This window comes from Ixodes scapularis, unplaced genomic scaffold (assembly GCF_016920785.2).
Source record: "Ixodes scapularis isolate PalLabHiFi unplaced genomic scaffold, ASM1692078v2 PGA_scaffold7__128_contigs__length_106722199, whole genome shotgun sequence".
Taxonomy (NCBI): domain Eukaryota; kingdom Metazoa; phylum Arthropoda; class Arachnida; order Ixodida; family Ixodidae; genus Ixodes; species Ixodes scapularis.
In genome coordinates this window covers 97682648-97699155 of record NW_024609882.1, presented here as the reverse complement: position 1 = coordinate 97699155, position 16508 = coordinate 97682648, and the positions used below count along the sequence as shown (strand labels likewise).

The window sequence follows — 16508 nt, the reverse complement described above, 5'->3', positions numbered from 1 at the left end:
TTGTCACACGTTTCCTGCCGGAACGTTGTACGATGCAGGACACGTAGAATCATGCGTCGTGTAAACCAAAATTTTAATACATTATTTCTACGGGAGTTCATTTGGACCGGGCAGATTCGCTGTAAATGCCGGATGTCGCATAAACCGCGGATGCATAATCGACGTTCCATCAGTAAACTGAAAGGTCAGTGGAACCCATTAAGGCGTAAATGAAAGCTCTAGGATGATTTACAAGTTTTTTTAGGACACTTCTGAATTTTTCCAGTTTCAAAATGGTTTATTGCAGGATGCCTAAAAGGCACCTAAAAAAAAGTTTGATACCAAATTTAATATATTTATAGCCCTTATTGCTTAAGACAAACATAAACGTATCAGAGAAAGAAAAAATTATGAAGATTGGATATGTGCAAGTGGAGATATGGCTTCCATAAAATAGCAAAGTGTGTAAATCTTTCACTCAGAAACAACAACAAAAAACATTCACAAACCAATTTCACATTGTTCCAAGACAATATTTGGAGATAAGAGAAACTTAATTAACGAAAATCCTTCGGGGCAAGATGATAAGGGCATGCCAATCTTCAAGAAACACAATATCAAAAATGTCTTTTCTTTGTATAGTTTTTTGACTCGAAGAGCAGCGTCTCCCCTTAAACTGACCCGAGTAACCACTTGGGTGGTTCTTCAAGCCAAATTAGGCAATGGGTGTGGCAGGTGCCAAGTAGAGTGTGACAATGTTTCCAAAGACGAGTGATCGCCAGTTTTTTAATGTAGAATGCAATTTACGGTTCGCTGACATAAAACATCCCCAAAGGTTGCAACGAAAAAGATAATAATGTGGCCAAGTTTCTTCACAAAAATCACTTCATCTCTTGGCAGGAATAGACCCTACAAACTCTGAGTTGGCAATCCAATGCTTTAACCCAACCGAAGACCTTTCCCATGGCTCTAGTGTACTTGAGTGTTGTTCACAAGCGCGGAGTGCGTGAAGGCATTTCCAAACGCCTCTCCGCGAGCCCAGAACTTCATCGCTTCAATGCCGAAGCCTTCTCGACCAGGACCATGCCTGTGTCACTGTCATGCTATGGGTTAGTAAAGCTAGTGGCGCTTCGCGCGAAGACTATCACGGTGTTTTGTCTCAATCTGTACGTAACAGCGGCATACATCACAGTAGAAAACTTTGATTTCTCTCTTGGACAACGGTACCACAGAACAATGTTGGAGTTTCGCGGCACTGTAGGGTGGCGAATAGGTTCAGTCCATCCTCGCTGCCGTCTGCTTGTCGTCTCCCTTCTGTGGATGCACTTGGGAGACGGACGAACCCTGGACACGTCGTCACGCGATCAATTCGTCCGCGGATCAGTCCACCGCGTGAATCGGCCAAAAGGATTAGCCCAAAATTCAAATGGGCGAAAGAGACACAAGAGGCGCAAACAAATCGAAACAGCTGGAAGCAAACACACAACACATTCTGCATTAGATGGCTTTATGCGAAGTATCCAAACAAGTTTCTCGGAAGAAGGTGGTTGGTCCTGCCACGTTTAAATTGCTTCCAGAGTGACCCCCAGGAAATGTTTATGGACCATGACCTTCAGTAAACAGAAGATAAATATGGATGGCCCATGAGTTGCTTCATGGTGACATGGTTTAAACTGTGCGCCTTCTGCAGTGTGCCCAATTGGAAGAGGAGTTGCAAGTGGCGATGCAATTGACTCGTATGGAGATGTGCTTCAATGCCGGCAATGCAGGGTGTCATTCTCTTTGTCAAACACCCCGTGCCCAGTTTTCTCGAGAAACATGCGGCACACAAGCTGAATAGTCCACATCCTCGCAACGGAGCAGCTTAGCACGCTTGGTTACGAGTGGGGCACGCTTTACCTTAGCCCCTGACGATAATCATATATTATCCGTAACAAAAATAAATCTTAGATTGAATCAGTGTGAATTTTAAAAAGAATGCATCCGAGCATAGAAACTGGTGACTGGTACTGTATTCGACAACACGTCTACAGTGAACTTCTATAGTATCCCTTTTAACGCTAACGAGGACCATGCACCGACAAAAAAGGTAGAAGGGAAGTAGCAATAAATGTGCCTCTTTTGGGACTCGCAGATTTGCTTTAGCTTGGTCAGAGTCACTTTGCACACTTGTGGCTAAAGCCACCTTTCCAGCGAGGGAAATAAAGCCAGTAATCCTATCCAATCCACTTAGCAAAAAAAAGTCAATGAAATGTTTCGAGAGCATACGGTTGCCGAAGAGTTTTCACGATACTCTTTTCATGAACTTGACTCGAAGCTTTACACATTGATGATATGTGCGTCTTTAAAATGTGCATCAATGAAGAATTGTTCACCAACAAGTCCCCACCCGCCTACCTGAGAGCTTGGAAAAGAGCGTCTGGCGCGCCTCGTTGGAGGCCCTGGGGGTGCGTATCTTGTCGATCCACTTGTACTCCGGGTCGTCGTTCACCACCAGCTCCTCCACAAAGCCCAGGATGGCCTGGGCATAGTGGCCCAGGGGGACACCACTGCCTGCAACAGACAGCTCCTTTGCTACGAGACTCTCAACACCCCCCACAAATGCTCACTTTATCTTTCTGGTGCAAATTAAGTCGGTGCATACATATGAAAACTTGAAAGTATAAAACAGCGAGGACGAGGACCGGGAACAGGACTTCTTTCCAGTCTTTCTCCCGTCCTCGTCCTCACTGTTTTATACTTTCAATTTTCGTATCCATTAACCAACACGCTCGTTTTCAATCAGTACATACAGAATGTGGTATTTTTTGGACTCTAATAGACATCGCAGTTCTTTTCTTTGCAATAGCACAGTTTTTTTATTCCAAACTCTGTACTTCAATACGTGTTGGTGGGCAAGGCTTGGATTTCTTGTCTCTTCCATAAATTGTTTGAACGCAAACACCGACCTCGAGTGCCCAGCGCCCGGCGTTCACATTCAAGCAGTTACAGATATCACCTGGCGGAGCTAGCTAGCTTTGCATCTACCGTACTCACTAATTGACACAGTCGTTGAATGTAGAGATCACAGGGTCGTTGGTTCGATTATCCTTGGAGCAGGTTCAGAATTTCCCTATTTCTTCTCAATCTACCGCTGTCTTTACACAATGTCCTCTGAAGGATGTGGTACACATTTCACAATGATTTCCTTGGCAGCATTCCATCACACTTTCCTCAGGAATCCCAAACAAAGTCTGCGTTGAAACTTCTTTTAAATGCTTAGATAAAACACACGTCACAAAACAAAAAAATTAAAAATTTCCCGCAACAAAAAAAATTTGTATTGCACTACACTCGAATCTTGGTAGAGCAAACGCCACTTCAACAACATTTCTGCAAGAACCAAGTATTTTCAATTCCCCGTTTGTTGTCCGCACAACAAACAGTTGTAACATGATTTTACAATATTTTTTAATTTAACGAATAAATTTTGAGACCAATGTCACCCTATGGCGGCAGAAGTGGTGGTGCTGCAATGCTACTTGTAGTCATCATTCTCCAGCTTCCTGGCTGCATAGGGCTGCAATGCATGTACAGTATAGTCCCTCATTATAACGAAATCGTTTTTTTTCTAATTATCGCTGTTATCATAGTTCAACATGCACACATTTTTAACCGAATTATTTGAAGTATATCGGCGGCCGACCACGCTTATTACGAAGGCCACGGTGCCAAAAGCACGGAAGCCTACATGAGGGTGCACGGAGAACCTTGAGTTCCCTCCACCCTCTCTACCGAGGCAAACGGAAAACTGGGAAAACGGCAAACAAGAAAATGTAGTAAACCGGCGACAGAGGGCAGAGTGCGCAGAGCGCCACTTCCAATGCCAATGCACCGACGCAAGGACGCAGGCAGGGAGCAGCGGGTGTACCGTCCACATACCGAAGCTACTCACTGCGCCCGCGGCCGACGATGCCCAACTGTGTCATAATCGGGTCAAAGGAGTGATAAAGCTCGGAGATCATCCCTTCGGAAGCCTCCAACGAGCACGCCTGTGGCGTGCTACACGCACACGTGCGTCGTATGGGGGATTGGGTGAGTTTACCGTAAGTCACTTAGATACGCGAGGTTGAGGAAAGTGGCCGGCCCAAGTCCGAAATCGCCCGAGAATTCGACATTCCAGCATTGGCTGTTCGACACTGTCCACCGTTTTGCGGAACAAGCGAGGCACATTGGACGGGTTCGAGAAGCTACTCATGCAACAGAAAGCGCGTCCATGACCCGATGATGAAAGATTGCCAACTGCTTTGCGCACATTGGATTTTCCCTCGCAAGCACGTTTGCCGAGCCGGCGCACGATTCTCACAGCTGCAACAATCTCTACAGGGCTGCGTGAAAACATGTTGGCAAAGCCTCCGAGGATAACTTTGATTCGTTCGCGCTCATCAATGTGAACCTTAACGCTGTTGCTCCTGCCACGGATGCTGCAATCAACCTTGCGCCTGGCCAGGGTCAGTGGTATAGCCAGGATTTTATTTCGAGGGGGGGGGGGGTTCAACGACATTATTACCCCTGCCGCCCACCCCCCAATGACAAAGCAGGGTGAACTTGGTGGTATGGACGCTCACGCAAAAATAGGGAAACGCTGCTAAGATAAAACGGGTAAAGCTGCAAGGCTGCATAGCCCCCGCAATGACTGCATCGCTCCCTGAAGCTCCAACTGAAGCATTTTGCGCTGCCCCATAGCGCTGTGCCGATATCAAGCCGCCTTACCAAAGAAAACTCCGTTCCTTTTGCTGTTTAAGGCATAAAATCGAGTCTATATAAGGTTGACACCCTGCGGATTAAAACTAATGTGTTTGGAACACGCCTCCAGCATGTCCGCAGAAGCTCGCGGAGGCAATAAATTCCCTCGGCGCGCAAAACGGAAGGTACCGACAGGCACGCACAAATAATCTTGGCCGGTTCGACTCACCACAACAATTGAAACTAAAATTCAATGAATGAATGTCGTCCTCTTACTCACTGCAGCTACTCTCACGTACAAAATAGATTGCATATGCGCCAAAATCACGAATCAGACAATGTTTTTGAGAAGCGTCAGCGCGATACGAAGACGTCGAGCTTGATGCGATTGCAAAAAAGCAAACAACTGAAACGAAACTCAAAATAGTTTCTCGTAAGCCTCATTTAGAGGAATACGGGCGTGGTGGCTCACTGTTCTTCTGTCGTCGTAGTTGCGGCCAACCAACTTTAAAAGCTTCCTCACGGCACACAACTCCCTCCGCTTTTTGAGGTAGCGCTGCATCACCAATGCGTACCGGTTAGACAAAACAAAAGGGTAGCTATACTGTCACAAAACATTAAGGGGGGACGTAAGCCGAAGTTTCAAATATGTTTTGAAAAAATTCCTTTTTCAATTTTGAGGTTTTCGGTTATAGAAACTAATTATACACCGTTACGCTAAATTTCATAACCATGCACCAAATAGTTACACTGATATATAATATTTTCTACACAATGTGAGGCAGTACCAAAGTAAAGGAGGTCAATGTTTGAATGCATTTTTCTCAGTTTCGCTTTTTGCTGCAAATTTCATACAAAGGAATCTTTCGTTCGAAGGTAAAATTATTCTGATACTACAATCAAGATGTTTCTGAACTGAAATTTACTGGGGAATTGGACTATCTACTTTATTTTGTTTTACATAAAAGTCCTCATTGAGATAAAAACATATTTTCAAAAATTGACATAGAACAGATATGCATCTTATATTTTGAGGTAATAACTCTTCCTGAAATATTTACATTTGAGTTATAAAAACTAGATAGGCCGAAGTCCCACATTCCCCACCTTATATTCAGGCAGTTAAAATGATGCTTAATAGCTTCATTTGCATACCATAGATTTCTTAACGAAGAGCGACACATTACCCTATGCAGGTATGTGAAGTTGCCCTAGAGCAGTGGTTCTCAAATGGGGGTCCACGGACCATTTGGGGTCCCCGAAGGCATTCAAGGGTCCGCAAAGCCCAGCCTCATCAGTCGAGCCCGGAAATAAAAGTTGTCTCTTCTCAGATTCAGAAGAACCATTCCAATTTTCGGGTGTGTTTTTTTTTGTGTATATGTCAATAATTGAAGTTTACTTCACACTAGCCCTTGGTTATATCCATTTACTAAATCACAATCATAATTAAGCTATACTTTACATTCCCCTCACCACCTCCATCATCTCGGCCGATCCACAAGGGGTCCGCGAAACATCAATGGTTGAGAACCACTGCCCTAGAGAACTGAAAGTTTGTACAGTACACCTACATCTGACAATAAATCTCCCTTATAAATTTCATTCTTATCACTTGAGTAGTTCAGAAGTTCAACCTCTAGCCAGTGTCCCCCTTTAAACAGCAACACAAAAAAAAAAGAAAATTTCGACACTAAAAAATTAGAGCAATCGTCCACCCACAAACACTAGGCAATATTTCAGCCGCCATTAAAATGGCCGAGACAGCAGAAGTTGAAATTCAGGTGCCGCGAGTAAAGGCCCGTTCACACTCTTGCGACCGCGTACAACTGAGAGAGACGAGATCTCTTAAAACTTCTTAAATGTTTTTAGAACGAGGGAACAAACTGGCATTGTGGCGCCATCTATGCGGTGACCCTGGAACTGCATTTCACAAGAGCGGAGGTTTTGCGGGATTTCCGAGGTCAAATGTGCGTTATACCCATAGAAAGGCTCGTTTATAACATTGACAGTGGTGGTCCAGCCATTTTAGGTTTTGGAGCAATTTTTGGAGCAAGAAAAACCCAATTTTGGAGCAATTAGTATCACATAAACTCCCCTTTTGGAGCAGGGAAAAGATTGTTTTGGAGCACCTTGGTATCAGGAAAACTAACATTTTGGAGCAGCATGAACATAGAGCAGTTCTGTGCCATGTCTTTATTATTATATATTACGGCTGCCCTTGTCAATCTTACCTCACCCCCCATATATATATATACATGTCTGTGTGTGTCACGAACATCTGAATTTCATATAGTAGTTTACAAAGAAAAGAACTCACCATAAGAAAACCATTTTATTTATGACAGAACATTCTTGCAGCTAAAGCTTAGCTATGTAACAAAATATCACAGATGAAAACTAAAACATTGCTTAATACTTGCCTTTTGACTGTAGGCTATATATCACAGGTGAAAAAAAAAGAATATTGACTCAATGCTTTTTGCATTTCTTTTTCAGTTCGTCCAGCTCGCAAAGAGTGCGTGACAAAGTAGCATTGGCTTCAGCTAACATAGTTTGGCCACCTTCTACTTTTTCCAAGCTTTGGCACTTCAGTCCTGCACCAATGGTCTCTTCCGCCCTCTTCAGCAACGCACGGCACGAGATCACCCTTTCCTCCAACTGCTTCCTTAAGCGCTTGTCATGCGAGTTGTCAGCATCAACTTGTGCGCTGTCGGGCTTTTTTCTCTTCATGTTGGCCTCTCTGCTTCCGATTCTTTCCTCATACCGGGCTCTTGCTCTTTTGACGCTTCGCAGAAGGTCTGGTGACAGGGGCACCTTTGTGGCATCTCCATCATACCTCTGCAGGTAGGTCTTCACTTGCTGCAATCCGTTGATGCTCGCAATGCACAATGAGGCTCGGCCTTCAAGGAGATGCTTATTCTCACTGAAGCCTCGCTCACAGTCCGCGTTGCCATGAGGTAGAGAGAGCAGCGCTTTTACTAGCCTTGACAACAGTGGGTACTTCTGCTGACCAGCTGCACACTTTTGTTGAAATACTGTAGCCCAACGAGTCCGTCCATCTTCCATCAACTGAAGGCTGTTAGCAGAGTCACATCTCAGCAGATGCCACTCATCGATCAGTGATGACACGTGGCCGCTCTCAAGCACTTGAGGCAGCTGGGAAGCAAGGTATCGCAAGGATCGGACTTCTGACTCCACGTCGCTGGGCTGCAATCCCAAGAGACTTGTGTGCTGAAAGACTTTATTGTCAAGAGGCAGCTTCTGGAGGAGGTCTTTCGAGCAAGCCCAGTAGAAGGCACGGGCCCCAAGAAGTAACCGCTTCTTTTCACCTGGATCCCATTTCAGCATTGCCTGCTCAGTGTCCATACTCACTTCTGGTTTGGTTTTCCACAGGGTAGAGTCCTGCACATCGAGTTTCTTCAGTTCCTCCGCACTCTTGTCCACATAGGCTGCACTCCTCAAACAACGGCTGAGGATTCGCTGGACTAGAGACAGCAACTCCGCATGGAGTATGTGTAGCAGGGGCTCTTGCTTCTAAACAGTGTCTGAAACCGAGAAAAAAGCTCGGCACAGTTCTTCAAGAACAACACCTTGGCATAAAGGTCTTTCTTTGAAAATGCTGCAGCAAGCTTGCTGTGAAGATTCTCAGTGTCCACTCGCTGCTTTGTCATGCTTGCCTTGTGAAAGTATTACTTCAGCGCTTCGAATTGTTCTAGGACACGACACAGTGAATCTTTAAGTGTGAGCCAGCGATTGGAGACATGACGCAGAAACACATAAGAAGCAATCCTTAGAGCCTCCTGACATTCTCCGAGGGCTTCAGCACGAACAGCGCTTTTGAAGTATTAGTAGACGTTTCGGACGACCTCCTCAACATCCGAGCCAAACGCATCGAGACCTTTTGCAAAAGCATTGTGGACTTTGTGAAGGTTGCAGTTGTTGATGTCAATTAAACTTGATGGCATATCCTTTTGGAGCTTGTTCCTCACGCTTTTCATGACGTTAGGCCCGTCACTGAAAAAATAAACAAGCCCTCTCTTCGGTAGCTCAGTCAGCGTGTCTTCTACGCAGCCCACAATTACTTCCGCGGTGGCACGCCCGAGGTTGTACGATTGCACATGCTCAACGACAACCTGTTGCTGGCTGTTAGAAAAGTACCTAACAAGCACATCCAGTTGCTGCGTTCTTTGCTCTGGCTTTGGGGTTTCGTCGATCATCACGGAGAAGAAAACATTTGGGTGGCGCAGCTCACTCACAACTCCGGACTTGAAGTAAGGGCCGAGTCCATCGGACACGATGCGTGATAACTTGGACCTGCTGCAGCTAAACTTCTTAGCAACCTCGCTGTCCGGGAACATACACTCGTACATTCCCGTAGCACTGTCTCCCCACGAGAAAGGGATAGACTTTGAAACAACAGACATAGCGAAAATTGATTCCGCTTTCCACACTTGGTCTTGGAGTGATCTGCCAGAAGCACCTTGTGAGAAATCTAATGCGGCTTGCACCAATATGAAGGGCTGAAGGTTTCCGTCTTCATCTCTGTGCCTTGCAGCAGCCTCAACATGTTTCTTCAATGCTGCGTGACGTTTGATGGCAGCTACTCCATGTTGTGCGCAGAAAATTGATAAATTGCAGAGGACGCAAAATGCATCAGTTTTGTGAGTCCCCTTTTTGCACCAGAGACTAATTAAATCATTATTTGAGTCCACCTCACTGAGTACCGAGTCTTTAAACTTGGTGCTTCGCTCTAGAAAAAAAGGACAAAATTACAACTTTAAACAAACCAAGAAAATACGCCAAAACTTTTTTGCCATGATCTACAAACTTTAAAGTTACCGCGGTGAATATGTATTTACACAATTGTAAGTCGACCTGTTTTTCGTGATCGTGGTAAATATACTCAAGGCGTCCGAGAATCCGAAACTATAGCGATTTATTAAACATGTTTGTAAGCTCTATTCTGAGTTTGCACGCAGTGCGACAGTATGACAACCAAGGGGTGACCAATCGTTTACGGCATTTGACATGAAAAGGAACACGCAACAATTCGCAACAAGGAAATCAAGCAACGACCACGCGATCGAAAAGAGTACCACGTTCGGTATTGATGCCGCTGGTCTGCCGGTGACCGAGCGTCCGAGCAAATTTCTACTATGGGGTCTGTAACTTAAAACGTGCAAGCAGAAAAAAAAAAGTACTCACGTTGGCTCATCTTCAAGAGTGGTGAAGAAGTGGCGATGCAGAAATGAACAGCCACAACGCCGCATATCAAAACGGTCGCAACAAAACAATAATGCGCAATAATGCCACTGGGCCGGAAACCTGAATTGGATTGTGATGGCTATGGTAACGGCCCTACCCTTTATATCGGGCGGCAGCTTGCGCCACCTAGCCTAGCCACCTCCCACCGGGTTGCCAGCCGAAAACGCCATTCTTCCAAAAAAGGATTCGTTCACGGACCGACTAGCCCTTTTTGGCGCAGTTTGGCGCGCGGTTTGGCGCAGTTTGGCGCAGTTTGGCGCAATTTGTGTCTTTAGGCGCAGCAAGGCGCAGGTAAAGGAGAATTTATCAAAATGGCGCAATTGGCGCAGCTGGACCACCCCTGCATTGACAAACGTTTTTCGAGCCAAGAAAGGATAATGCGCGAAAAATAAAAAAAAATATACCGGACCGCCGAGTTTGCACTGCTTCCCAATAGATGGCGCCAGTGTGTTCTCTGGTTTAAGAAGTTTCAAGAAACCCAGGTTTAAGAGGTCGCAAAAGTGTGAACGGCACTTAAGAAGTCGGCAACATCACTGCTCTAACATTCCTGCTGGAAGCATGGAAGAGCTTTTAAGCACTCCGTGTTCCTTCCTTTCATGAATTACCTGATCACGCAAATAGATGAGATTTAAAAAGCCCCGGAGTATGTTGCAATAACTTTCGTCGCTTCTGCCTGCAAGGATCTTGGAAAGCAAGGCAGCTCCTGGCGCTGAAGAGTTTTTGGAGCTCTATTCTGGCCTGGTTTCAGTTTCTGAACTCCCATGCCAGCTGCTCATATGGGTTGCCAAATACAAAAGAGAGAAACGTGAAACGCCCATGACGTCTGCGCTCCAGGCGGTCGCCCTCTGTCCAGAGGTCCTATTGCCAAACAACCATCATCACCTCAATAAAGATCCTAGCGACTGTGCACGTAACAGCGGCAGAAGCTGAGCACTTGTTCTCTTCACTACGATGGTTGAAAAGATACCTGAGAACGTCCACTTCTAATGAAGAGGATGCTCTTACAAACGGCGCATGTGCTGAAGGGCGTACGACAGAAACAGTAGTAACGGTGGCCTACTCTGAATGCGGTTGGGTTGCGGGAGGGGGGACGAAGCGCGATACGGTAAAAGTTCCTCGGCGAGGTCGAGCTTCCCCATGTACACTCGGGGCGGAGGGAGTTTGCTTGGATGGCCCGGAGCGCGGAGTGAGGCAAAACCGAAATGCCCGGAGAGTTGGTGGGGCGCAGTCGAGGCGGGACTCCGTGGTTGACTTGGGGACGAGGAAGACGGGGTCGAGGCACGCGAGGAGGGTTCAACGAAGCCGGCCGCCAACGCGTTTGTTCAACGGCGGCGATCATGGGGACCCGGCGAAGGGGGAGGGTTGTCGAGCGAGAAGCCTTTGTGCGGCGAACAGGAAGTGCACCGCAGTCGCTCGGCCCGCGAAAACTAAACGCCTTGCTAAGCTCTGCCCGGTGGACTGGAGGTGCCTGCCGGGTCGGGCGGACTGGCGGCGGACGTCCCATCGCTCTCAACTCGTAAGCAATGCTGCCCAGGTTCCACTCGGAGACTTCCACGTCGCTTTGCTTGTTTGTGGCGCATTCCTTCGTGTAGGTACGGTTTTCCTCCTCGACGTCCCCCATTTTTGAATAGCAGCGACATAACGCAGCTTACGCTGCGCGCGATTCGTGGAGTACAAATGCGAAGAAGAGGCACTCACTGTAAAAGAAGCGCACGCCGCACGAAGATTCCCGGTAACGGTTGGAGTCGCTGAAGAGGTCGATCCGCACCACGAGGTTCACCTCTCCCCGGATGCCTGAAACATGGTGACCAGTGCGAGCAAAAGTTGGCTAAGCCACAGGCGACCGGAACAGTCCTCTTACTTCATCTGGGCCGAGCTTATTTCACCTTGACGAGTCGACCAAAATGTATTCCCGTTTCTACCTTCATTTGCATTTCTGCATAGATTTTATTTGAATAGACAATATTAAACCTTTTGTGGCTCTGATGGGCCATTAAAAAAACACAAAATTCTCATACAACATTTTCTTTTTTTTTTTAGCAAATGAACTTTCCCTGCAATAAAAAGATTCACTTGGCGTATTATTTAAAGGGACACAGAACCGAAATTGGGATTTCGCAAAATAAGGCTGCAGAAGTGCCTTATTTTATGCAGAAGCGCCTTATGCAGAAACGGGACACTAGGAGCTCCAAAACATCAATCACACATCGATATCTCAAATGGATGGCCATACTTTTGGAATAGAAGGGTGTGATCAAGTGAGGGCTATGAGGTCATTGTCCTCCTGGAAACTTTGAGAATGAGGGGAAGCGGCCTCGCCCTTCACCTCCTCGCTTCGGTTCACCAGCTCAACGGGACGAAGCGAGGAGGAGAAAGAATGAGAATCCTGACGTGCCCTTAGGCCATCAATCGCACGTAATCAATAGTTTAAAAGCCCCACTAAAATTTAAAATGGGCCCACTAGAACACTTTGCGCGATTGTGATGAGATGCGTGTAGGTTTTTCTCCCGTGAGGTGGCGCATTATCGGCAATTAATCACTGGCACGAAACAGAACCAAACTTGTCAAGAATGTCAACACGCATGTGTCCGATGCCTCCAAAAAAAAAGTCGTCGTCAATCACACAATTCAGCCGCATCGGCTGTGAAATTGTTGGATGATACGAGTAGCGAGGGGGCAGAACTACATGTTCTCGAATGGAACGTATTATGGTAATGAGGCACGAAATCGAAACAAACTTTGATTCCGCAAGAACGGCTTTTTGATCGCTTAGCTGCCCACGACGCGTCTCCAACTAGCATGTTTAGCGTCCTATTTTGGCCATGCGTGGAAAGAGGTTCCAAAGTGACAAGAAATGACGTCAGAAAAGCTGAGTGCTTGGTCGTAGAAGTTGCGGCAAAAAGCAGGGGCAAAGCCTGCCGAAGCTCCTGTGGACCGTCAAACCAGAACAGGGCTTGCCACATCCACTGCTGTGACACTGCCAGGATCGCAGCCGGCGACGGCGTGACACGTTTTTGGATGCGGTAAACAGACTAGTGGGAGATGCGTTGCAGGCAACATAGCGTAGCTGCACGAGCTGGAGTTGCCCATCGGGCAAAAACACTGGCCTGACTGCAATCAGAGAAGCCGCGTTTGGAATCGACGTGGGCGTCTACTTGCCGTGCATGGTGTCGTAGATGGGCAGCCAGCCGGACAGGGTCGAGCCCACCTCCTTGACCAGCAAGGGGTTCAGGTCGATGTACACCTTCCCGATGGCATCGTTGGCACTGTACGTGTCGTAGTCCATGATCCTGCGAGGGGAGTCTACGGTCGCACGCTACAACACGCGGGGGACGCGGAGACGGCGCAGGGAAAAGCCGGCCGAGTTGGCCAGACGTGGATACGGAGAGTGAATGGCACCAAAAAAAACGAAAGAAAAGAAGATGGGAGATGGAGCAACGACTATCGACTTATCTATTTGAAGAAACGTGTTTTGGTGTAAAACCGGAACATGAAAATTGCAGTCAACCATAGCAAAAGTCATCCAACCTTCGATCGCACCGTTCGAGAAAAAGGTTGCTTTTTGATTAGTTTCAGCGCTTCTTTGTGACAACTGACTGTTTTTCATGTTTTGGGTCTCACGTCAATACAGCTTTCTTACTAAAGACGCAAGGGCCACACTTAAAAATGTGCACGGGCATGCCGAAGCCTGCAAGACTGCTCAATGAGAACGAAAACCTAGAAAAAAAGGTTCGTCCTCCGCATGGAAATTCTCGCTTTCTTCCCCCATGATCCAAGCGACAAGTTCCCTCCGAGATCACACAGCCCTTAGCATCTTCCTTCAAAAAGAGCACCATGACGAGGTGCTCTACAAAATTGGGTGTTCCTGAGGAATCTACGAAGGCCATTGGAAAACATCCAAACGAGAGCCATAATGTCGACGAGAACAAATCGTCGTTACATGCATCTAGCCTTAATCACTTCAAAAAGAAAACAGCCTCCAAGTGAATCAAGGTGACAGGAGAGGGTCCACTACCGATTTCCTACTTTAAGCACGCTTTGCAGCATGCGGTCATTTACTCAAGACCAGGTCAACGTGCAGAAAATGTAAAAAGAAGTGCTTTTTTTAGAAGTTTAATTATTTACATCTAATGTCCCTTCCTTTGTGATCCACAAATACTTTTTGCTGCAGACGATATTTCAGTGCTGTAAGTAATACCTTACACCAGCTCAGGGAGTAAACTAGTATTACTTTAAAGACTGTTTCTTGGAGCGTATTCTTTGGATTCTGTGTTGCTCATAGAGCTGGTACCTCGGCAACCATTTGGGCTACTTTTGTTCAGTTTGTTTCATTAGTCTTTCAGCTACAATTCAGTTACAGTTGACTTTGTGACATTTTTCAAAGTTATTTCTTCTTCAATTCATAATGTGGTCCTTCCCCTACGTGCCATTCACGTCCCTCCAAACGAGGCAACGAATGATGCAAACTAAAGTATACGAGAAATTCATAATGCCAAAATGTCACACTGTGTAGCATACATTTCGGTGTGTTGCCCAAGTAAACTGCAGGCTCTCCACTAGGTTCAAAGCATATTTGTAAATGAAAGAGTAATTGAGCTATGACCATGATATTTGGGTAGTTCCACCATACAGGCATTACCATCATCTGCGCCTATTTTTATCAGGATTCTCCAGCGGACAATGGAGAGGCAAGGGCCCCAATCTACAATAGGAGAACAACCGACAACTCGAGGCTCGTTTTCCCCTCTTGCCAACCGCAAATGACAGGAAAACGGAGCACGAGGGGTCCAAAAAGGACGGTCCATCGGCGAACGAGCGGCACTAAACTTCTCCCGACAAGGCTTGAGGAGTCCCACCTTATTTGCAGAGGCTCATCCTGCAGTTCTTCGTCATCCACCTGAAAAATACCACCACTCATTTGGAAAAGCAACAAAGACAGAGACCACTTTGAAGAAGCTGACGGGCGTCAAATAAACTCCGACGGTCACTCGAGATGCAACGAGCCTTTTATCCCCAATGCCTATCCGGCAAAACGAGGAACACCTTCACGGTGTCTCAAAATTTAAATCATACATTAAAGGGACATAAAACTCCCCCCCAAAAAAAAACTCTTTTCAAGTGTCACGCACAACTAAACAAATTTCCCCTAAAAAAATAAAAAAAATATTAGCGCAATATTTGCATTGCAAGACTCGTGCAATCATCTTCAAGGCATGCTTCTATGTCGGGGTCGACATCCCGAAACAAAGGCTAGTTTTAGAATTACTCCTAACGCAAGATAAGCCTCGTAATGCAAAAATTTAGCAATTGTTTTTTTTCCGCAAAACTTCATTTTGTGAACAAAAAAAAAATTTTGGGAGGCATTTGGCAATTGTTTAGCGACACTAAAATTTAAAAAAGAAAACATTTTTAAAGGGCTTATTGGGAAACACTGTTTTTGTTAACTTTTCCAGGAAAAAAAATGTTTAGCAATACCTTTCGTTACATGCAATTTAGGTCAGGGGTGGATGGAAGGGGGGAAGGGGCCCGCCCGTCCCCTCCTCAGCTCCCCAAGGTCAACTTTGTTTTGTTTGTCGGTCAACGAAACAGATCTGGGCAACGTTTTGACCATAACGTCCTATCTCGGCACTCTCCCCCTCAACCAGCCAAAGGCCTACCGCCCCGCCCCAAGGCCTGACCCATAAATCCGTCCCTGATTCAGGTGAGGGTAGCCCTACTCTAGGCCCCACGCGTAAAACTAAGCGCCCTTTCTCGACCCTCATTGGTTGAAGAGATGAGAAATGTTCACTGTAAAATTGCTTCTCAGTGCTAAGTACCACGCAAAAGATAGCCCGTATAATTTAAGGCGTCATTTATTAATAAAATCGCATTTGCGAACGAATTATAGAGACCAGAGGTTGAGTCTTCTTATACCAGACTATTTAAACGAACACCCATATATTTTAGCTTAATTGGAGTGCATACGATCACTCTATCAATATACAAAATATTGTAAAAGAACATTTACTCACAGGGGAATAAAACCGGATGCGTTTTAAGCAAAATGCTTAGGGTGATAACTGACACCTGTCCTTTCACGTCATGTTTTGTGATGTATTTGTTTTGTTTTGTAAAGATTTTTAGTTTGGAGTGAAGTTGAATCATTCCTCATTTGTTTGCTTTGCTACCGTTGCTGCCAAAAGGGTGGCATGGCCCCGTCAGGCATTTATGCCTTTTGCCATGTCCCCTGACACATCTCTGTACCGTTATGTCTTAAATAAAAGGTATCAACAACAGTAATAGTACTTTTATCCACTATATTTTTATGACAGAAAAATACCGTAATATCCCAAGTCATCATCCACCCCACTTTGTAAGCAAATAGGGGTTTCCAAAAAAAATACCGAGTCATCACTTAGCCCTACAAATACCCCAATGCAGACTCCGCGGTCCTCGAACATTCCACCTACCTGAATGACGCGACTGCGGACCTTACGGTTGGAGGACGTCAGTGACAAAGCAAAACGAAGAGGGAAATGTTTACGCATTTTCTCCCCGAT

The 16508-nt window shown here is 46.0% G+C and overlaps 1 protein-coding gene and 1 pseudogene across 3 annotated transcripts in view; both read right to left on the bottom strand.

Moving 5' to 3' along the window:
- LOC115323621 (C2 domain-containing protein 5) overlaps window positions 1-16508 on the bottom strand; it is a 157776-nt gene that overhangs the window by 126038 nt on the left and 15230 nt on the right. For all 3 annotated transcript variants that reach the window (XM_040212497.2, XM_040212499.1, XM_040212498.1), the window contains 4 exons: window positions 14826-14866; window positions 13129-13259; window positions 11668-11763; window positions 2377-2532 (listed from right to left, as the gene is read on the bottom strand). In XM_040212497.2, coding sequence (XP_040068431.1) covers window positions 2377-2532; window positions 11668-11763; window positions 13129-13259; window positions 14826-14866 — 424 coding nt within the window. The remainder of the gene's footprint in view (window positions 1-2376; window positions 2533-11667; window positions 11764-13128; window positions 13260-14825; window positions 14867-16508) is intronic.
- Window positions 7103-9331, bottom strand: LOC115323623 (annotated as a pseudogene).